This window comes from Camponotus floridanus, unplaced genomic scaffold (assembly GCF_003227725.1).
Source record: "Camponotus floridanus strain SB8 unplaced genomic scaffold, Cflo_v7.5 scaffold6, whole genome shotgun sequence".
In the NCBI taxonomy this organism is placed as follows: Eukaryota; Metazoa; Arthropoda; class Insecta; order Hymenoptera; family Formicidae; genus Camponotus; species Camponotus floridanus.
This window is the reverse complement of record NW_020229769.1, coordinates 4371003-4394733: the sequence shown is the minus strand read 5'-3', so window position 1 is coordinate 4394733 and position 23731 is coordinate 4371003. Positions and strand designations below refer to the sequence as shown.

The 23731-nt window shown below is 39.8% G+C and overlaps 1 protein-coding gene across 1 annotated transcript; it reads right to left on the bottom strand.

The window, feature by feature from the left end:
* Positions 1 to 8184: 8184 nt before the first annotated feature.
* LOC105250068 (protein disabled) lies at positions 8185 to 22313 on the bottom strand. The gene is made up of 7 exons (XM_011255950.3): positions 21584 to 22313; positions 18065 to 18279; positions 17838 to 17981; positions 15637 to 15789; positions 15123 to 15371; positions 13755 to 14006; positions 8185 to 13675 (listed from the first exon to the last, which is right to left on the bottom strand). The coding sequence occupies exons 1-7, from the start codon at positions 21618 to 21620 to the stop codon at positions 9398 to 9400; spliced, it is 5328 nt and encodes a 1775-aa protein (XP_011254252.1). The 5' UTR covers positions 21621 to 22313; the 3' UTR covers positions 8185 to 9397.
* Positions 22314 to 23731: the final 1418 nt, after the last annotated feature.

Here is a 23731-nt window from a genome sequence, read left to right as displayed (position 1 = left end):
CGATCGCGAGCGTAGAATCGTCTACGGGGTGAAATCGAGGCTCGAATTGATTTGAAGCGGCCGCTTTGGTCCTGCGTGGGCGGACCAATGGGCGGGCGTTTCAACCCCTACCCTGGCACGCACTCCGTCAGACGAAATCACCCCACTTCGCTGCTCGGCCGACGTGTTTCCACCCTGCGAGGAGTACAGGGGTGGAGGAGTGACGTGGTGACGGGGAGAGAAAGCCCCCGGAGGGGGTTAGGACGAGAGTTAGGAAAATAGCGGGATAGTTAAAGGGACTTTCAAAGTGGGGGTTGAAGAGGGCGGGAGAACAAAATTGTAACACTCCGAAGGCTGATTTGCTTTGAGCGGCGCGATGAAGATGGAGCGCCAGCTCCGCTGATCTACGAACGGTCGACGCGAGCGAGGTCTTCGTCGAGAGCGATTGCTTTCTCGCCGCGGACACTAATTTTCTAGCGCGAGCTTTTTGCAAACGGCGCATTAAAATTGCAGCATTAATTTTTCCTCCCGCAATTATGTTTAATTTAATTTAACGTTTAATTTAATTTAACATCTGGAATTTAATATCTCGTCATGTATATTTATTTAATTTAATTTTCCTAATTCTCATATTTTTTTTTATTTTTTACTCTGTCAACGTACATATTTCATAAAACGTTAGAAGGTGGTCCATATTTGACCAGTAATAACAATAATGATGATTTTATTTGAATTTATTAATATTCTTTTATATTAAATACTGTATGAGACTTTATAGGTTCTGCACAAATTTTATTTTGATACTTTATTTGAGAGAGAGAGAGATAATACAATTCAAAAGAAATACTTTCAAGTTAAATTTCAGATTACTTATTATAAGAAAAAAATCTATGGAAAGGAATCTATCTCTAAGAAATGTTCTGAACTTTTGAGACAAAAATTCTTGTTCAAATTTATATAAAAATTATGTAATTAAAAATCCGAACTTTTGTCGCCTCGAGTTCCATTTTTGCAACGACGCATTTTTTATTTGGTTTGAAAATTCCTGAAGAAAGTAATTTGACACAAGATATGTAGCGTAAGGGTTAAGGAAATAACCATGTTAAATTAACGCGTCGCATTTTCATCGTAGAAGTGTTGCAATCAACCAACGACTAGATCCGTAGAATCGCCAACAGAGCGAGACGAGCTGCACGCATCACAAGTTAACTTCCCTGAGGCAGCTCAAATAGAATCTGTATTACGCCAGAGCGGTACATAGAGAGAGAGAGAGAGAGAAGGGGGGGAGAGAGAGAGAAAGGGTTGTTAGGAGTGAGAGACGCGGATGTACACTGGGATTCATAAATACTTTGATTTTAGATCTACCACAAACACACAAATCGTAACAATCTACAATAATTGTCTATATTAAAAATTATATACGTATATATAATTAACTTTTAATATAGTTAATGTTAATTTAAATGTATTTTATATAATTTACACATCTTATATAGAAGAAAGAAGATAGCTATGTGATCTTATATCAAATAATCTAAATCGTTAATAAAATCATTGAACTTAATTCAATTTTAAGCAATCCGATACAACTTATCTCAACACGAAATTAAATTTATCTTGATAATTATTGATCAATTATAACTTATTGTGAAATCTATTATGTAAACTTGTTGGAAGACTTGTTGGGAAATGTGTTAGTAAATCTATTATGAAAATATGCACAAAAACAATACTGAATATATTTCTTACCTTTTTATTTTTCAATAATATAATTTGCATGAAGGAATGAAAAAATATCTAGAGCCGATGCGTTTCTTCGAAAAATATTTCTGAAAAATGTATCCAGAGTAAATGTGACATTTATGACGCCTGGTGTACAAGTGAGAGGAAGTGAGAAGCCGGTGAGAAGAGAATGGGAGAGCAAGAGAGACGGAGAGATAGAGAGAGAGATAGGGAGTGGAACCGCGATATAGGATCCGGATGCGAGTCTACCTGGGCGCACTATCGGTTCACAGAGCCGAGCCGAGAGCGAATATTGTGTTTACCCGTACGCATGGCTTTGCGGTGCAAATAATCTGGTATTATTGCACTTACTCCACGTACGCGCGCGGGGTAAAACTCTTCGCCAACTGCAGTCACTCCCCCGCTCAACTGTGCTTCCGCTTCTTTGTGTTGTAACGCTCTTCGCTCTCCGGATTTCAATATCGCTCGCGTTAATGTTAATGCCGCGTCGTTGCATTGTGTGCCGTTCTATCTCTGAACTCTCACGACCCATGAGGCGCCATAATGATTATTGTTCGATGCCTTACGTATCCCATATCTGTCGTATCTATTTGTTTGCACTTGTAAGCTCCTTATCTCTTATAATCTGAGAAATAACATTTCGACGTAAAGAAATTTCACTCAAAATTGATCAAAGGGCTTATCTAAAAATAGATAAATATCCCTTTTGTATAAAAAAAAATGTTTCGATGAAATCTAAATTATTATGTAACTCTTCCAAACATGATTTTTATTTTTTTTAATTTATTTTTAGTTATCCTATAATAACACATCGGTCATTGATATTCACAGGTAGAAATAATAATTGCATTCTGTTAGACAAAAAGAAAAAGATTCGTCGACGTGGCGACTCAATAAAAATATTTTCGCGCAATCTCTTCTTATCGGGATTTTTCTCGCAGCAAAATATCGTGGAAGAGTGTTCCGCTTTGCAATCTCCCTTGCCGATTCAGCGATTACCGCGTCTTAATCTCGAGTTCTGGTTAGGTTAAGACCGACGACGAGAATAAAGAGGGAAGGGAAACGCGCGGAGTGAAACCCCGCTCCACGAAACTCTTAGAGGTTCGCCATTCACTCGGTGGAGGATTGCGGATTCCGAGAGTTCCACCATTCGATTCGATTGCTTCTTACCTCTCTCTGGACTCTCGCCGCTCGTATTTACCTCCTGATTTCTTCCCCCCCCTCCCCTCCCTACCCTTCGCGCCAGTCTTCTCGGACCAAATCTTCCGGAAATTCCAGGGCGAACCGCGCGGTCGGGGATGTCAAATTTATACCAGCAACTACGAAGCTACAAACGGCAAAGTGAGTTTGTGCCAAATTCGAATCTAATTTGATTTGGCCAATATTTCAATTGGTTGAAAATTGATGGAATAATTACGTTATATGAAATACATATATTATCATTAATCATTTAAGTATCCGAATATAATTGGATTTAAAGGATCAAATTTTTTACGAGAAAAAAAATACAAAAAGAGAGATTTATATAGAATGACTTTACATTGCGTCGCTTTTTGAAATAATAATTTAAAAATATCTCTTGTCAAATATATAAAATCTTGAAAATATTCGCGCGTGCAAAAAGGATACTCCGGATTAAGAAACTGTTGTCGCATTCTGTCATCTACGTAGCATTATGCGACCTAAAATCCTCAATCTCGCGAGGGAGCGATGCAGCGTGTCGTAGTCAACGTCAAAAAATAGAAAGCTCCGCTCCGCGGTGACCCAAGTACGTGCGGTACAAAGCTCACAAAGGGTTTAAAGAAGAAGAAAAAGAGCAGTCGGGAGGATGAAGACGGTAAGAACCGCGAAGAGTGCGCGGCAACGGGAGAAAGGGCGAGTGTTTACTGGCGGAAAGGAACCGCGCCGCTACTACTAACTCGTCGTCGTCGTCGTCATCATTGTCGTCGGCCCTCTCCGCAAAAAGCCAGGCAAGATTATGCCGCCATCTTGGATGTTGGTAAATATCCCGCGCCGAAAGAGAAGCTCCAGTCGAGCGAGGGACCCGGCATGGGCGGGGAAGTAAGCCGTCGTTACTACTAACCGGCCAACAATGTGGTGGTGGTGGTAGTAGTTGTGACTTTATACGAAGTGGCGATGGTCGAGGATGAAGGAGGCGCCTGTGCAAGGAAGTCGAAAGTGTCGCGGCGAGCGGGACGGAAGCGGCGCTTGGAAAGGGTAAAGAAGTGCGAAGAGAGGTCTTGGCGGCGCACAAGGCGAATATCCCCCGCTACAAAGAATACTGTCGGCTTTGCACCTTTCTCAAGACGCCGTTTTCTCGCTTTGCGTCGAGAAAAACCCTACTCCTTCCTCACTCGAGAACGTCGTCTTGTCCTTTTCTCTGTCCTTCCCTTTCTGCCCCCGTTTCCACCCCCGTCCCCAGACTCTCCGACTTCGCTACTTCTGCCATCGGTCTTCCGGAGATGTCCTCCGCTTTCATTCCGCCCCTTCTGCCACATCGCGTCGAGAAAGGACAGCCATTTACCTGTGCGATTCAAAGATAGTAAACCGAGAAATTTGCCTTATCACAATCGAGTTCGCGTATATAATATATTGCGAATTATATATTCGTGAATGGATAATAACTGTTGATAAGAGATAAAAATAAACAAAATTCAAATTTTGATACATTCAGTTCCACAATATTAGATTACACGCAAAATTATTTTATCACAATAAAAGTAAAACAGAAATGAAGATTCAATCGTTTTTCTTTTAGATAATAGCAATTTTAAAATTAATTATGCATCAGTGAGAATATACAGATTTAATTTTATATATTATATTCTCTCAGTTTTTAAAAAAGTCGGAAATTAAAAAAAAAAAGCGACCGACGAAAAGAATCATCTTGTAAATCAATTTTAAATTAAATTACTCAAGACAAATGGATCACTCTACCAACGACAGTAAATGATAGGGGTGGTTAAATTACGTGGTTCACCCTGTATATTGTCTCATTTGATTTCGCGCAGATTGAAGAAAGACACGGAGGGGGGCCGGAGGGGCCCGATGCGATGAAGCCGTGCGATCGAATCTGAAATTCAATTCAATGCAAATGCATGTCGGCGGGGGACACACTTACGGCTAACCGGCGAACGAGATCGAGGATTCGCTTAGTTGCTTAGGACGCGGTAAACACTCGACACTTTTACTCGAGACTTATGAAATATTGATGGACACAGGTTAACGCGCCAACGACGCTAACGATGTCGTCGTCATTAAGTGGGAAATACTCGACGGACGAATTATCCGTGATCGTTCTTTCGTAAGGAGACACTTTATTACCGCATACGTCGAAGAAGAGGAAATCATATCGCGACATAAATGTAAAAATATAATATATGAAAGTAATGAAAATTTTTATATTTGAAAATATTGTTAAATGCGCAAATTTGCAATAGAATTTTAGCGCTCTTTTGAATTAATGATTATATATAAAGAAAAAATATATTTACTTTCTTATTCTTTTTACAAGATTGTGAAATAATTATTTAGAAGCACAATTATATTTTTAATGAATTTTGCTTAAGAAATAGATTTTTTGAAATTATACAATATCTTACGTTACGAGTTACAGAGAGTTGTAGAGTCGAACGTATCATGTTCTTGACGAAATAAAACGCCAATGCGAATCGTAAAAACGTTCACGGACGTATTCGAGTAAAAAGGAGGGGCACGCGCTCTTTCTTCGCTTTTTTCGCTCTCTCTTACTCTCTTTCTTCCCTCTATTAAGCGCCGCGAGAGCACCACGGGCCAACGATCCCAATTACAAACATTTCTCGTGGCTTTTCAGAGTTGCATTTGCCCGAGGAGGGCACACCGCCCTTCGTCGCTCTCGGTGCATTTTATAGTTCCCGCTTCCGCGCGCCCGACTCTCACTAAAAGTACTTTTCGTTTTCGAGTGCGTACGAGTATATGCGGGTTGATTTTCTCTTCCTGACCCTCTGTTCTCTCCTGTATAGCTTTCCATTCCCCTTTGCGTCACCTCCCGCGCAACAGACATAGCGATCTGGTGCTTGGTCCACGTCTACGCTAGATAATACAATTATTTTCTAAATATATTTTATTTCGTGAACCTAACAATATTTTCTATACAAGTTTGAGATCTAGATTTTTAAATATATGTTTATGTTTAAGAAAATATATTTATCTTTGAATGTTATATTCCCTTATTTATTTCTCTACATATAATTTATGAAATTCTTTATGACGTTTGATAATTTCCTGTACGTACCACGAGAAATAAGACTCTAGATATACAGCGTGGCGATTTCCGTAGCTATAAAATGCTCTAAAAATTTTCATGAAGCATCACGCGCGCCCCTCTTAATCGCGAAACTCACGATAGAGCATGAAACGAAAGCGGGAAAAAGATGGACGAGACGCGAGAAGGACGACAGACACGGGACATGGGGTCTGGAGGGATGGAGGGTGGGAGGGTGATAATTTGTTAGCGTGTGCGCACCCCCAAATGCGCGAAATCCCGTCGAAGTGCAGCTCGTGCGGCGCATTGTTTCCTTGTTTGCCAGGTGTTTCGAGCACCGCCGCCGAGTGGAGGCCACGCCATTGTTGCGAGAGAAGTCGTGCAGCCGCTCTCTTTCGACAAAGCCGGCGATCTAATGCTCTTTTATTGTGCATTGTGCGCGGCCGAATCAAGAAATGGAGAGGCGCGCACACACGCGAGCCCGAGGGATGTGCCGACTTTGATTGTGCGATCTGAGAATGTCGATGACGATGTCGACGTCACCTCGACGATTGGCGCCTCTATTATACGTTTCGCTTTGCTTTTGTTAAACCCGAAGAGAGCCTCGTTGAAGCTCTTCCCTTTCGAAAAAATATTTTGGCAAAATACTGCCACAATAATGGAGTAACAAATTAATAATGACAATTGTAGGCTATATATTCGGTGAGAGAGATCTCTCTTCACTTTTGTAAAATTTAACTTTTCTTTTAACGAAATTCATCTTCATCAATTAAATAAATTTGATTCTTATATTAGTCACTTTTTTCTAAACTTCATTAAATTTTAACTAGCAGTCTAGTACAATATAGTATCGAAACATTTTTTTTTTATTTTAATGCAAACCAAATTGTACAAAATTAAAGAATCATTTTATTATTACAAATTAAAGTCGTAATTATACTTACAGTGTTTTATCTTGTTTATCAGTTTTTATCAGTTATCAATTAAATCCAATTGAAATCTATCGCTAATCAAACGAGAATTTCCAGGGTAACTAATTTCGCCAAAGTTTATTATATATCTTTACTGTATACTTGGATCAATTGAAAGAAAGCTATATACTCGATCTCGATTTTCCTCTCTCTCTGGTTGTAAAAATAATATATATATGTATATTGATCTTATCCCTTTAGAAGATATTTACTTTTCGAAAAGCAAATATTTCTATAGTAGTGTAATTTAACAAGACTAGTGCAATTTTAAGCTTGAAATACGTATATATGCATTTAAAAGCATTGTTTGCGGAGAGCAAATCTCGATAGAGAAACTGTCGAAAGTATATTTAATTTTAAAAAATTTTAAAATCTTTAAATTATTGTTGTTATTATAATTATTATTGAGTGCTAAAAAGATACGTATTATTGATACTTTATTTTATACATTTGCCAATTTTTTTCCGCCACTTTGATTTTTCCAATTTTTGCGTAAAAGTATCTGTACAAATCTCTTAAGAAGTTTTGTAAAACCAGCGAGGTGGATTTGCATAATTATATATGTGTAGAATTGATCATTAATATTAATAAATTTTTTGAGGGAGGGACAAGGAATTGAATTGCCATTGAAGCGATATTGTCGTTATCATTCTGATGCATACTCGCAATACAGTGTCCGAGTGATCATTAAACGGTGATAAATAATTTACTACTATTATTACATAAATACATACAGTGGAAAATGTCGGCGTGATCTATAATTCGGCTATATAATTCGGTGATTAGCGCAAAATATTCATCAACATAATCATGCAAGCAGAGATTATTAGCATTAAATCTTGGCAAATGGCATATGTAAGACAAGATTGATCAGAAAAGATATATCCAGATTTGTATACATTATTAATAACTTTAAAATAAAAAATTTAAATTATTTTTGTTTGGAAGGCAATTTTATTATTATAATTTAACAAATATTAAATATAAGAAGAATAGAATTAAGTAAAAAAATAATCTTTTGAAATAAAAAAAAAGTTAGATAATATTATACGTCCATGTTGAATCATTATTATTAAAATTTAAAAGTTGTATCTCTTTATAAAGCCATTATTTTAAAACTCAATTTTATTATCTTATAAAAGACTAGTTCAAAATTACATTATCCTCTCAACGCATTATATCTATAATAAAGCAATGTTAGAAAATGAAATAAATTTATTTAATATTTTTCATAAAGAAGCTTTTCTTACCAACCTGATCTTACATGTACATAAAATAATATATATAAATTTGTTCATACATGTCAGACACTAAAAGCATGAATATAAATAATAACTGTCTTTGCAAACATAATTATCCATTCTTTGCTGTCTCTCACGAATAAGAGCAATTTTTATCGATCGCGTAACCGAAAAGCGAATCGATGGGAGCATGCACAGAAGGATACGTGTCGTCGTCGTACGAACGCCTAATGCAACGTAATCGATCCCCGTGCTAGTTAAAAATGTATAAAAATCATGTTTTGATTTCTCCCCAAAAACGCGCGCTATCGGTTATTTGTTCTTTTGCGAAGCTCCCAACGCAACGGTTACGCACACATGACTAGAGAATTGTTCGTTCAACAGGACAATTGAAATTAAACCGCTCACATTTTTTTTTTTTTTTTTTTTTGCGAAACGACAAAAGTCATCGAGTCGTTTCATAATAAATATACATAAATTAAATATATAAATAAATATATATAATACGATATTAACAATTATTGATTTACGTGATTACGCAATACACAATTGTATTCAATCACATATTGATATCTCTCTTTTTCTCACACTCTCCGTAAATCGATTCTAAACACATCAATAGTATTATGTACAGATTCGTTAAAATAGTGACTAGTTTCTTTATGGAATGATTGTATTCCGTTATTAGAAATTTCGAACATAAGATTAGTTATCGATTTTCAAGCGTATTCCTTTCTTTATGATGAAATAAATTTATTCGCGCTAAGAAATGTGGACACAAATGTTTGAAATTAATCGAGGATAAAATATACAAGATGTTACAATGATTAATCAATTCCATCAATCTCAATGGAAGAGAAAATAAATTTTTCGAAAGAATCTCACAATACAAAGCAAGCATAACGAAAAACCGTAATAGACAACGATATATTCCGCACATCCGTTCGAAGCTTTCTCCTCAATTTCGCTACGTTAAAACTGCTACAGCTTTTGACAAGAATCAAGTATAGCGATGAATCCATTTTTCACGTCGACGTTTTCCCGATACGCGACGAACACCGTCTCACGCAGTCCCTCTTTCTCCCTTTCATTCTTTCTTACACACGCACCTAACGCACACATTCAAGTTTCAATTATCTAGTCCGCACCGATGTCGTTGAATTCAGTGCAGAATTTTAGCGACCGTTGCTCTTGTCGTTGGTCACATTTCGACAATTCGATCAGTTGAAGAAATCATCGCCGTCGAATGGATCGCTTTCCCTCGCAAAGATATTCACCGACTCCGATTTCCGTATGTACTGATCACCCCTGGCCTTATTATTATTGTTGTTATTCCCCGGCCCGTACTTCCCCTGCCTGGAATTCTTCAGCGGCAATGTAGTCGCGCGATGATCCGGCACGTTGTCATCCAGCTCGGATTTAAAGACGAAGGCGTCGTCGTCGAATCTCAGATCGCCGTTGAAGAAGGAATCGCGACCGCTGTCTTCCGAAACGAAACCGTCGACGGGTTGCTGCGGATCCTTGCTGGTGTCACACGGCAGCTCCTCCGGCGTGGCCTTGAAATCGGACGACAATCTCGGCCGGTCGGAGGCGTCGCTGGACGCGCTGGCCGTGGGCGTGAGATCGTCTTCGAAATAGCTCGACCGTTTGCCGTATTCGGTCGGTCGGCCGCTTACATCCCGTCTCGGAGGATCCTTGGAGCCTCTGACGCCAGAAGGACTCACAGGTGGCGGCGGTTCTCGTTTCGGTTCGGTCATCTCCAATCGTACGCGCGCGTCCATCGGTGCCAATGGTTCAGCCACACCTGGACCAGCGGTGGAAGGCTCCGCGTGTTCAACGCTCTGCGCGAAATCGTCCTCGAACGGGCTCTGGGTCTTCTGAGTCTGCCGCGTCTTGTGCCTGGCTATCCGCTTGCGATGCATCGTTTCGCTCTTTGAGTCGGGGCCCTCGGACCAATAGGGTCGCTCCACCCAACTATCGTACTCTTGATCGCTACCCCAGTAGCTCTCGCGACTCCTGGATCGCTGGGAGGGTCGTAGGTACGGATCGGAATCGTTGTCGCTGCACTCGGATCTAGAGGCGCCGCCAAATTTACGCGAATCCAGGTATAGCATGTCGCTGTTGCGGCCGTCGTTTGCGCTGTTGGGCCTCTTCGGCCAGTGTCTCTTTCTGCCAGCTGGATTGTACCTGGGTGAGTCATCACCTGGACGTTCGGAAGCGTACTCCTCGTCCCAGGACGGGTAATCGTGAGGTCTTTCTCTGCTCTCGCGATAGTAATAATATGCCTCTCTCATAGGATAATCGGCGTCGGGAGGCCCTCTTCTGCTCCAGAATCTACCGTCTTCCTCCCAGCGTCTTCTCTCGTATCTTCTTCTGCTCCAGCGATCCTCCTCGTCGTAGCCCATGCTCTCCTGGCTGCCAAATCGATCCTCCTCGTTCCACAGCATCAGCTTCCGCTTGCGCTCGTCGTCGTAATACGAACCGTGAACATCGTGGCTCCAGTTACATCGCTGCGGCGGTGGCTTGGGCCGACATTTCCAGTGCGCCTCGTATTGATCCTCGTCGTCCTTGTAGGGCTGCACCTTCCGATGTGGATACCGTCTTGGGCCTTCGTCGTCCCATTGACTCTCCTCGTGCCAAGGCGATGGATCGCGCGGACGGTGACTGCCGCTACTTTTGGTCCAGGGTGCTCCGCGCGACTTTCTGCCCATCCTCTCGCGAAAGCTGCGGTCTCGCTTTTCTCCGCTCTCCTCGTAAAACGATCTATCTTCGAAGCCCGGTGCGTCAAACCTCGGATGTCGCGAACCGGACCAGAATCTGCTCTCCCCACGCCCTCTGCCATTGCTTTCCTCGCTCTCCTCCTCGTCTTTCCACTCGTTATCGCTGTCCCCTGAGTGCCGATATCCGCCGCTACCTTTGAACGGGACCTCCTTGTGGAAGTCCTTGCCATCTGGTGACCACGGCGAAGTGCCGCCTATCGATCGTTGCCCCTCGCACAACGATCTGTCAGACGAACCGAAGACACCTGTGTCGAACTTGGCCCAATTGCCATCCTCTTTGCCGTCATCCTTTTCCGATCGTGTCGTCTCCGAGAACGGGCAAAACATATCCTCGAAGCCTGAAGTCAAAGGTGGCGTCGGCTTGATATCCTTGGCGCGATGCATGTCAGTGTTCAGCATCTTTATTTCCTCGAAGATATCCATGGCCACGGCTTTCAGGTCGACCGAATCCTTCTTGGCCGAGATATTCGGGCTCGACGGCGGTGGGAGATTATCGGAGAATAGATTTAGCAGCTCTATCTCGGCTAGACTCTTCGGCTGCTGAGACTGTATCACCGGTGACGTTCTGGCGGAACTCATTTCTTCGTCGTTCTTTCTGATCGGTGATGGTTCTGGTTCACCGATAATCTCACGCAAAGCAGCGTATCTGTCGCTCGACGTCGATGTCGAAGACTTTACTTCCGTCGAGGATCTTTCGGCAACGGAACCGTTCGTCTCTTCATTGAGGATGTCCGAGCCAACTTTATCAGACAGGGTGCCATTGGCATCGCTTCCTTTCTCTGAATTATCCATTTTTTCCTCCATGATAGTTTGAGTCTTCTCCGTGTCGTCCTCGGCATCTATTTCCGTCTGTTGAACCGTGGATGAATCGGACGTTATATCCGCATCCGCTATTACCTCGTTTTCCTTCTCGATATTTTTATCTTCGTTTTCTAACTTTTCTTTTTGCTCCGTTAGACTGGCGAGGGAGTTAATCATCGTCTCATTCAATTTCGCTGTGGGCTCTTCCTTCAAGAGATTCTCATTTTTCGTTGATAATTTGACAGTTAAACTCGTTAATGAATCTGAAGTGATTTCAGTGGTCCGCATTTCCGGTTGGATTTTCTCCTCATCAACTTGTTCAACGTTTTCGTTGGATGCTTCTTCCACGTCGGCAATCTCTTCCACATTTGTTTCCTCCTTTCGTTCTATCTGCTCCATTTCCAGCAGTTCTCTGAAAACCGCGTATTTATCGTACGTAGGATCTTGCTTCGGTTCCGATTCATAATTAGATTTCAAGACTTCCGAACTTGTGAAAGAAGTTGAACTTGGGCTCGTCGTCTCAAGTGATTTCGACGTCAGCGATGACAAAGATGAAAGCACAGGCTTAGACGGAACTACCGGTTGCTCTTTCGTCGCCATTGACGGACTCACAGTTTCCTCTACATCGTCGATAACAGTTTCCTTGGTCGACAGACTTGCTAGGCATTGTGTGAGTTGCGTCAAGGTCAAACTTGTCAGCTGTTGAACTGTCATGCCGAGGCTAGAGGCCAGCTCGTCCAAATTCGTCCAGGATGATGTCAACTGGCTAAGCGTGATATCGAGCGATGGTTTTGTCTTTTTGGAATCCATAACCGAACCAGTGATACTGCTAGTAAATGACGTAGACGGCAGCGACGTTGTAGATGGTATCATCGTGCTGAAAGAGTCCTCGAAAGCGGAGGTGGTAGTCGTCGTAGCCATAAAATCCGATCTGGCAGGCATCTGCGGAGGCGGACTAAAGTTGTCGTCAAACTGATGATCTTTCACGTCCCTCGGCGGACTCTTGTTCTTGTCTCTGAGAATTCTGGTAGGAGATGGCGAGGAAGCCTCGCGCTGCGGAAAATCATACTGAAAATGTCCATCTGTATGAGGCGGTCTAGGCGGTGGTCTCGCGCCTCCACGAATGCTCTGCTTCTTTGGCGGTAACGGCGGTGGATTGATAAGAATGCTACCCGCACCCCTGGGTGGCGGTTCAGGCACCAAATCCAGCTCCGCGCTTGAACTAGACAAACGCGAGTTCGCGTCCGACGAGCAAGACCGAAGTGGCGACGCTGGCGACTCGTTCGTTACCGAAAAGTCTACCGGAAACTTGCTGGATTCTACGGACTGAGACTTGCTGGTCGGCAAGTCAATATCGAAGTCTTTCTTTCGCACGGATTGTAGATACTTCTTCGGACTCGGTAACTTCACCAGCGCCTGTGTTGATTCCGTGGAGTCTCTGTCCATGCTGCGAAGAATCGAGCTTCCTGAGGCAGTCGCAGGCACGATCGTTCCTTTAGACGACGTCGTTTCTTCCGGCGGCAGAGATACCGAGAGAGGCTGATGATGGATCAATCCTGCAGGTGTCTCTTTCTTCGGCGGCGAATCGATTACTTGCTGGGAGGACTGATTCGCCTCATTCTCGTCGAATTGATCGAAGTTGGCGAAGTTGCTGCTTTCGCTATCTCTCGACGATTCACTCTGCGCCTTCGATGCTAGAGACTCTGTGGTTGTGAAGTTCGTCGGAAAGCTATCGCTCGAATTTGTGGATACTAGATCCTTGAGAACTTTCTTCGGCGGATTCTTTAGATGTTGAAAGAAGTCCTTCTTATCCACGTAAGGCTTAATTAGACCTGTTCCTAAAGGATCCAGCTCCGTGAATACGTCGATCTGCGGGCTCTTCGTTTGAGTATTGCGAGGTGTAGTCTCCGCCGAGCTCTATAATACAAAAAATACTCATCGTGTGCACTTTCAAAAGTACTTTTCGAAAGTAGAACAAAAGACAATTTACACTTACGTCCTCTCCTTGATCTTTTTTCGTCGAATTCTTATTCAGGTTTGTCAGCTCGCTATCATTGAAAAGATTCTCGGTCTCCTTGTCGAACCAATGAATTGAACTCTCCGGAGGCGGCGTTTTACTAACTAATGTTGTTGCCGGACTAGAAGAAGTCGATATAGGCGGCACCGGTACAGTATGTTGTCGCTCCAAATGTCCCCTTTTCGTCGACGAGGGTGGAGGTGGTAAAATCGGACGAACCGTGTCTTGAAGCTGCGAGAAAATATAATTAGAATTGAATATTATCAAAAATTTTCTTATCAATATTATTCTAATAATAACGACTAACTTCGCTTTTAATACATTAGATTATGCTACATGTATCTTTTCCATATAATGATTACACAGGCCTGCGAGGATTTTTTTTAAGATACAATAGTGATTTCCGACGTAATTTTGTGCGCTGAATCCGAATCTGGCCGCCGAATTTGCGTAGCACGTCAAGTTTTTGAGCTATTTGTAGTTGAATAGCCCAAAAATCGCTATTTTGGCAATTTCATGAATTTATTGTGAGTAAACCAAATTTTTTGAAATATTTCTGTCAATGGCATCGTGTAATACTCACTTTCGCCTTTCAAATCCATTTTCGATTACCGCCGTATGATTTTTCTTCGCTGAGATAAGTATGAAGTTGTAAGAAAATTTACGTTAAAGAAAATTTATATAGACATCAATATGGTAGATCCATGATGTTGAAATTTGGAAAGACTGACATATGTCAGGTTGGCCAAAAAAGTATTGTAAAGAAATGTCTAATACAGTTGTTACACATTTTGATAAATTTTTCTAAATTTTATGCTTTTTTATTGTGATTCTATTCGCCATATTGGATGCGCCTTTTTTAATTTCAAAAGGTGTCAGAAGGTATTTAAAAATATATATTTTTATTCTAATTTTGATTCGTAGAGAGATAGAGAGGTGGCACGGTTGATTTAGAATGGCTTATTGGATCCCTATGCATGACCAATCTTATAACTTGTATATCTGAGCGAAAAAAAATCGTACGGCGGTAATCGAAAGTGGATTCGAAAGATGAAAATGAGTACTATACGATGCCATTGACAGAAATATTTCAAAAAATTTGATTTACTCACAATAAATTCATGAAGTTAGCCAAAATAGCGATTTTTGTGCTATTCAACTACAAATAACTCAAAAACCTGACGTGCTACGCAAATTCGGCGGCCAGATTCGGATTCAGCGCACAAAATTACGTCAAAAAATCACTATTGCATCTTAAAAAACATTTTTGACCCCTTTTTCGCAGGCCTGTGTTATTCTGCAGTTTTATCTTATCAAATGAAAAAGGCATTCGCATACCAGTCATACCTTCATATTTGCGAAAGAATCACCGAAAGGATCGCTCTCGAATAGGTCGTCGGTAGACGGCATGGGATTTTCCGGCGTGATTTTGTCCATCTGATGAATACCTTGCTGCAGCGAATTTAATTCAAATTGCAGATCCAGCAAATCTGCAATCACGCCACTCTGCGACTCGTTTTTGCGATCGGCGGGTTTGTCAACTTCGGAGTTGGTCGTGCGAATTCGATGAAAGGAGGATTCGGTGCTTGCTGCTCCCTGCAACAAATTGTTATAACTCATCTGACTTCTATTAATTGTATCCACAATCAATATCTATATCATTTTTAGTATCGATTTCATGCTGGTTCTAATTGATATTTTTTTAAAGAATACGAATCTTCGCAGATGAAAAGCGCTATTTCATGGAAAGTAAAAGAACAGTTAAAAATACTCGACTAGATAAAGTAAAAAAACTCGACTGAGAGAACAATTTTAAGTATGACAGTCGATGACAGCAATTATATGAAAGCATTGAACTTACCTTGGTATCGGGCGCTGGCTCAACGAAAATACCGCCGGTGTGGAATTTAATCGCGTTAATGGCATTCTGCTCTATATGCTGTTTCGCCAACTCGATCTCTTTCTTCTTCAGCTCAAACACTACTTGGAACAAGTCTCGCATCGCTATCACCACCTGTTAAACAAATTTTCATTTTTATCACGTATACGATACATCGTAAAATGAACGCAAACTACATTATATGTTCAAAAATAGATTTATGTCTTTGAGACATTTTTACTTTGAAAGTACTTCTGAAAAAGAATCTCAAGGATTTAAATTATCTAATTTTTCAAGGATTTGAATTGTCTAATTTTTCCAGTAATCTTCGTCGAAATTTTGAAAGATGTCATTGTTTAACAGCGATAACAAAATTTATTTCTCGTTAGGTTTTTTTTTACCTATTTTAATCTCAATATTTTATTGTTTTATATTTTTATATTTAAATATCTATTTTAGATATCTTTATATATTTTTATGAGTTTTGTTATAAAAAAAAATATAAGAAAAACAATACATTGTTATATGTATTTTAATTGAAAATTGATTTGCACTTTCAAAAATTCTCAATAGAAAAGAGAAAATTAATTTTTATTAATTAAAAAAGAATAATAATTTTTATTCCTCGAGAATGAAAAATATCGGAGAAATACGAATATTATTCACTTCCTGCGCATAATTTCCGAAAGCCTGCTCCGATCGTTCACCCTCGCCCCTCTGTTTGCCGCGATTTTCTGTGCTGTTAAAACCAGCTTGTCAAACGCGATCGCCGCCGTATATATGGGCGAAGATTACCGGGGTCGTTTACAGGAAGCGAATGCAGAAATTAAACTTGGAAATTGAATGAAGGCCGTAAGATTGTTGAATTAATTTGCCACCTGTCACGCGAGGCTGATTCCATTTTCGCGGCGATGATCGTCACTATTGAATTGAGCGCGAGTTGGGGCCCAACAACTGTGCTCTCTGCGATCGAGAGCGAAAGTCTGCGCGCTCCGTAACAGAGTTAAACATATTCCCCGATTTAACGTGATCAATTATCCGTCGTAAACTTCTATTTGCTGCGTTGCGTTTAATATTCGCGTCTTGCTAAAAGTTGCGAACGTGCTAATGTATTGCGTGAATAACACTATAACGCTAAACAGAACCTTTTGTGCAACGAATGCAAATCTCTTGGACAAGTATTTCTGATTATTTAGAAAGATATTAATAGTACGCGATTATATAATTATTTTATTATTTTATTTTATTTTATTTTATTTTATTTTTTTATTATTTTATTATTTTTTACATTATACCTATATGTACTCACTATCATTTATGTGTAAAAGATACATTTATATGTATATTAAAAAGCGCATACTTAATATCGCTAGAATTAAATTCTATTATTTGATATATCTTCAATATTCTTTCACGGCGTTTTTTTGATTGATTACATTTAAATATATTAGGTATGTGTATTAATTGCGCGCAATCTTCGCTCTTCTTTGATGCAGAAAAAGGAGACGCGGTCAAAGGACCGCGTCGCTTAAATCGCACGATACTTGAGCACAAAAGTGGGATGTACTAGTGGATTTGAATATCAAGAAGTTGCTCGCCGATCCCTTTGAAGGACGAAGTGAGCCGTGGATAATCCGGCAACAATCTCCCACGACGAGATGCGGGGGGGTCGGTCGAATCGAACGCCGTAATGCAATTATTTACATACGCGTCCGGGATTACAGTCGCGCGCCCGGGGTCGATATTGCTTCTCGGATTGGGCAAATATCATTCTAGACTTCACCCGCTGGGGATGGGCTACCTCGCCGCGACGACTCGTTCCCGATAATTGACACACTTTAACCGCGTTTGGCGATGTAGGAACGCGCGTGCACGGCCGCGAGCTTGTAATCGCTCGTGCGTGTTCGAAATCGATCAATTCGATGCCTCCCTTCGCCCCTTGTGTCTTGCAGAATTAGATTTTCGCGTATTTACCGAGAGTGCATGCGATGCAGTCCTTTAAAACCGACGAGTATGTGTGTTCAGAGGTAGATAAGATTTGTTCCAAGAAAAAAAAGAATAATAGTCATTCTATATTTTATGCATCTTTGCATTATATTAGAGACTGGAACAAATATATTTTTGTTGCATATAATGTAGATAAGACAATTACTTGGATGCAAAGATGCAAAGATGGGATTTACCTGGCTTGCCGCTTTATCAGTCTTGATGCCGAAGAACCGATGTCCGGTATCTGGTGAGCCGAAAATATAACCAAAGGCTCTCGAGTCACTCATGTCTTGAGCAATAAATGATATTTTATGCACCGGATGATGATACAGACAGTCCTGCGAAAGACAAGAATATAATCATAAATTATATTCGACATCCAGTATATCAACTACGTGAATAATTTCGCCGATAAACTCACCCCCGTCTTTTCGTCCCTCAAACGAAGCCCGTCTATGCTGACCTGGACGGCGATTCGTTGCTTGTGTTCACCGGCGGCGCGAATCGCCATCTTCAGGTCAGCTAAGGCCGCCTGGCACATCCGGTCACCGCGTGCTTCCGATACCTCCAGAATACCGATCAGTTTCGCCTTGAACGATACGCCCTCCCCAAGAAAACGGGTTGGGTCATTCTTGACTGAAAAGAAAAATATTTTATGAATATTTTATAAAAAAAAATTTATATTATTTACTATTCTAAGGACCATCTTCATGATTGAAAAAATGAATGAAATTAACTGGCAATTAATTGGAAATATAAATTAAAAATAATATCGAACAATTCAAATAGTGCACTGAAAAGAAAATTATAATCAAATTATAATAAAAATTATAACTTGACTAAATATTTATTTTCAACTAATTATAATTTTTTCAATTACAATATTTAAATATTTAAATTAAATAGATGTCATGTTAGATTTAATATGTCATATTTCATTTAAATACTTAAGTATTTCAATAAAAAAAATAATAATTAGTTGAAAATATTTAATCAAGTTTATTTAGTTTAGTTTAAATTTTTGTTCTCAGTGCATGATAATTGAAAAATGATGCCGTTTTTTGATCTTTTGATTAAATTAGTTGTCTTGTTTTATGAAATAGAAAATATCATAATGTATGTATCTCGAATAGAAAATTAAAATTAATAACAATTATAAATAAAAATCTATAAATCTATCTTATAAATAAATCTATTTATATTTCATATTGACATATTGTTAGTGCAATAATGAATCAAGTATATATTTATGTATTTCTTATGTATAACTTATACATATACGTGTCATATTGAGGAAGAAATCTAAATATAAAGTTATTTTAAATTGAAAGATTTAAAAAATCCATGACCCTTGAAGAAGCATTTTATAGCTTCTTTGAATGGTGTCAACAAGTCGTTTTTTGCAAAGCGTTCTCGTTCCACGATGACTAGTTGCCAAAGTAAAGCGAAAGCCCACCAAACAGGAGGAGGTCTCATTGTAATGTCACGACGTGTGGGCCCCGCTCAGCCTCGCGTGAAAGAGGCTCGGATCGAATTATCGTATTTGGAGCCGCGGGGATTCGAGGAGCGATAGGTCCGAATGTATTAAACCGATATCGATCTGTCGTGCACCCAATTTGACCGTCCAGGACTATAAAATGAGAGAACACCGCTCGAATGCCCGACGAGAATGATCTCTTGTCAGTGAAGAAGAGCGTTAAAATTAATAGCTCGGAACGGATGCCGATAATTGAGTCGATACCTATTTACAGTTTATCCGTCATAATAATGCATGTCATTTGTAATTACGTTTTAGAAAGTAATATCGTTGTACAGCATCGCGAAGTATTTGATATCTAGCAAACTTGACATGCATGTTAAAACTTTGCGTTTCAGTTTATAATTAGCGCAAAAGTAATTAACATAAGTTACAATATAATATATTATATAATATAAGTTATAATATAATATATAATATAAATATATTATTGTGAATATTCTTATCATTATTTGCAGGAAATGATTTTGAATGATTTTGATAAATATAGTCAAAACATAAGATGCAAAACATATTTTTTGATAAATATAATCAAAACATAAGATGCAAAACATATTTTGATAAATATAGTCAAATACATAAAAATACGATAAATTGACTAAAAATAATACAAGGAGAGATACCAATCTATCATTTCTCTCCTTCTCTCTCAGCGGGCTTCTCGCTACTCCTACGATTTTAATGACCGAACGCTGCAGGCGCGTTTGTTCTCGTCGGTTTCAAGTGGAAAACGCCAACTGTCGATACTCGATATGCATATTCGGTATACCGATTCATCGAGACTCCTTCACGCGCTCCGGGTTCCTTCCTTTTCTCCTTGTTTTCTGCGCCAGATGCGTCCTGCATTGCACTTATATCCCTCACCTCTATTTCACAACAATTATTATTGCGGTATGAAACACGCAACAATAAAGCAATCAAACGAAGCGAGACTCGAATCTTTGTATCGTCGCGAAAGAATTTTTACAAAGAGACAATAAATTCCTCGCACATATTGTTGTTAAAAAGAAATTCGTTTCAAAGAGATTCTTTCAATTTTTTTCAAAGATTGATATACATTTCTAAATTTCTTATTTAATTGCATATTTTTATTATCTTTTTGTTTGCTTCAATAATTATAAATTCTGTCAATTTCTAAAGTCTATATGCCTGCAATTTGCACATTCTGTATAGTACATTGTGCAATGAGATACGCAATAATGGAGCACTCAAACGTAACGGGGAACTTTGTATCATCACGTGAAAAAATTTATCACTATAAACTAAAATCACCTTTGACATTTTCTTTAAAAAAAATCGGATCGAAAAATCGGATCTGATTCAGCATTTAATTTATTTCTAGATGTATATATTTTATAAGATAAATATAATAATAATCATCATTCGGATAAGATAAATATCATAATAATAATCATCCGAATGTACATATTTTATAAGATAAATATAATAATAATCATAAACTGCTGCAACATCATAAATGTTGCAAAAATAACAGTTTATGCAATCAGAGGAAATACAGAATGATAAATTGTTATCACTGACGTGATCCGAAAGTTGATTTATAAAAATATACATATTAATAATGACTTGCATTTTCTCGCAATTCATTTAGTGCCACATTTCCATTTTCATTTCTCATTGGAAACACAATCAATATCTCATATGTAATAATACTCTCATATTGCACAATTCATAATTACTAAAATGTCTCTAATTATATTAATGAAAATATGAAATTGACATATATTTCTCTCTAAAAACGAACAATATGCTCTTGTTATAAATCGCGTATAAAATTATCTGTAACTTTTTTTTTACGAGATCTCTTCTTTACAACGCTTCTTGAAGCTTCGTTAAAATAATTAACATTTAATCGAGTAAGGAGATAAATGCATTTTCGTGCTGTCCTGTAAAAATTCAGTAGTAATCTCGAACACGCGCACGACACAGCTGTCGACATCTTATGGAAACGCGGGCAGCCGATGGTCTTGCTCGAACGATAATGTTCTCACGAGGGAGACTTTCGCTTTTCGCGCGAGCGAATTCGCCAGCCTACCAGGCTGATGAGAGGCTCATTTTTCGCGACCTTCGTTTCGTGTGCGTCACACACGAGATGCGTCAGTCAATGCGTCGAATTGCGTAGCGAAATCTCCCGTGCGAGACGCAACGCGGCTCGTTCCCTTCGCTAACGTGGAAGCCATATTACGCGGCCCTAACCACCCCTAATGTATCTACAGGGTGGTACCAGAAACGCCGTCAACCCCCGACTCGTCGTCGGGAGAGAAAACAACGGGAGACGCTGCAAAATTTGTATCCCGAGGGAAAAATCCTCGGGAAAATCGCGAATTCCTCTAACGTAGAAGCCTCGCCGCGATAGAAGTCGGAGCGAATCGCTCTACTCACATTTGCACGGACTGTTTTTTTTCCGTAAGGTCTGCATCGGTGGTCCCGCGTAGACGACGACGACAAAACCCCGAAGAACGGCACAGGGGACAACGACAATTTTTCCCTATCTTTCTCCTCGTCCGCGTCTCTCACCCTCCCCCTCTCTCTCGTAGAGCCGGTCTCCCTGCCTCGAGGTGCACCCTCGTAGGTCGGCACAGTCGGGGATACGATCCTCAGCACGGACACATGTCGTAGACAATCGGTCTCGCTCTGTCTCTCTCCCTCTCTCTCTCTCTCTCTCTCTCTCTTTCCACCCCGCGCGCTCCCTCACTCGATCCCTCTCTCTCTCTCACACACGCGCACGCACTCTCGTTCTCCGTCCTCCTCTCGCACGGTCTCCCCCAACCGGTGTCGCACCCCTCCGCGCTGTGTATATTTCCCGTGAGCCGAGAACGCGTAAGCGCTCGAGACTGGCGGCGCGTATATCACGCGTACGCGGTGCGTCGACGTACTCGGTATGCTCGGAACACACGCACCGCCTATCCCACGCATGCAGCGCGACGCATCTGGCGGCCAACACCAGGACGGGACGAGCAGGATCGCGAGGACGCTCCGCGCGCCGCTGCCTGCCACCGGGGACACGGTTCCGCGCGCGCGGCGGCGAGCGCGTGTATCCGCGCGCGCGACGTAAAAACGCGGAGGAAGTGACAGCTGCCTCCACCGCCACCGCCACCGCCACCATCGGTACGGGTTGCCCATGCTCTTATTGATCAATAATATACCGCCACCGCCGCCGCCGCCGCGGCCTGCTTGTCTGCCAGCCTAGTACTCGACGTTGTTGCTCCGGGCCGCTCCGGCTCGCACGCTTCTCCACGACCGATTTCGCTTGTATTTTTCCGAGCGAAAATGTTCCGACGTTTGCTCTCCTTTGCGCCGACTTCGAGATGCATTTTTCGTTTTAATGGATCCTTAATTAAAATCCGATGTCACTTGTCTGTTTCTTATCGTTCGATAATATGTAGCTATGAATAAGAAGAAATCGTAGTCATGGTTCCTGGCTAATTTGGAGTACATTCCAAGAAAGTATTTCGAAACTTAAGCCACAAATTAATATTTTGATTTGAGAACTTCCTTCTTTTTTATGGAAATATTTAGTTGAATTTGCAGAAAAGAGCGATTTAGTTGAATTTTTGCAAAAAATGGACGCGCGGAAAATTTGTAAATATATGGGTCTCCGAATGTGCCACAGACTTTTGTAATCGGCATGCAAAATTTTATTGGTCCAATAGAGTTAATGTTTTAAAACAGCTGTTTCTCCTTTAATATCTTGTTATCTTGTTTAGATATCTTTGTTGTGCGAGATTATTCGGAGCACGGTTTTATTTCCGGAATATATTTATCATGTAAACATGCATTTCTTGGAAATCCTTTATTAAATCGAACATTCTTTTCATCGAAAGACTTTCGCTTTCTCGACTTTCTCTCTATTAAACACTATTTACACTTTGTGTGCGCGCGATACATAAGATTGTGAAGATTTAATCCATTTATTCGGCTTTTTTTTCTCTCTTAAAATTATTTTTAATGATTTTTTTAAAACTTCCAGCAAAGTGTCTAAAACATTTTTCTACAAAATAGATAAACCGAAAAAATTTGCAGTTTTATTTTAGTGTTATAAAAGAGAGAATGTTCTTTTGTTAAGTTTTATGCGTAAATTAAATATTTTAATTGCAATGTTTGTCCTAATAGAATTTTTTATTATTCTAATTTTATAAATATTTTTAATTGATGAAGTATTAATTTTTTTAATCATATTAATAATTTTTCTTTAAACCATTCGTAATATGTATAATATTATAGATTTTTAAAAATATCACCTATCATGTGTTAATAATATAGCGTACTTTGATAAGGTACACAAGATATTCCCTTATCTACAGTGAATAGCAAAGTACTCTATAAAAACTCATAGCAATTTCAAACTGTGTGATAAGTTTTACAATGTATTAAAAAAAATCATTAAAAGAATTCGACTTTTGATATTAATATGAAAGTTTGAAAAAAATTTAAAAGAAAAAACTTGAAAAGTTAAATTTTACAATTACACATTTTTTAAACAATCTTAAAAAGCTACTCTAAAAAAATAAAACACTAAAAAAATTATAT

Bases quoted from the DNA above. Each gene is read 5' to 3' on its own strand.
- LOC105250068 (XM_011255950.3), bottom strand. From the start codon at position 21,620: ATGCAGACCTTACGGAAAAAAAACAGTCCGTGCAAAT. The intron at 15,372-15,636 runs GTAAGTTCAATG...AATTTGTTGCAG, and splicing joins AGCCAGCGCCCGATACCAAG to GGAGCAGCAAGCACCGAATC. The intron at 13,676-13,754 runs GTAAGTGTAAAT...TTTGTATTATAG, and splicing joins AAAAAGATCAAGGAGAGGAC to AGCTCGGCGGAGACTACACC.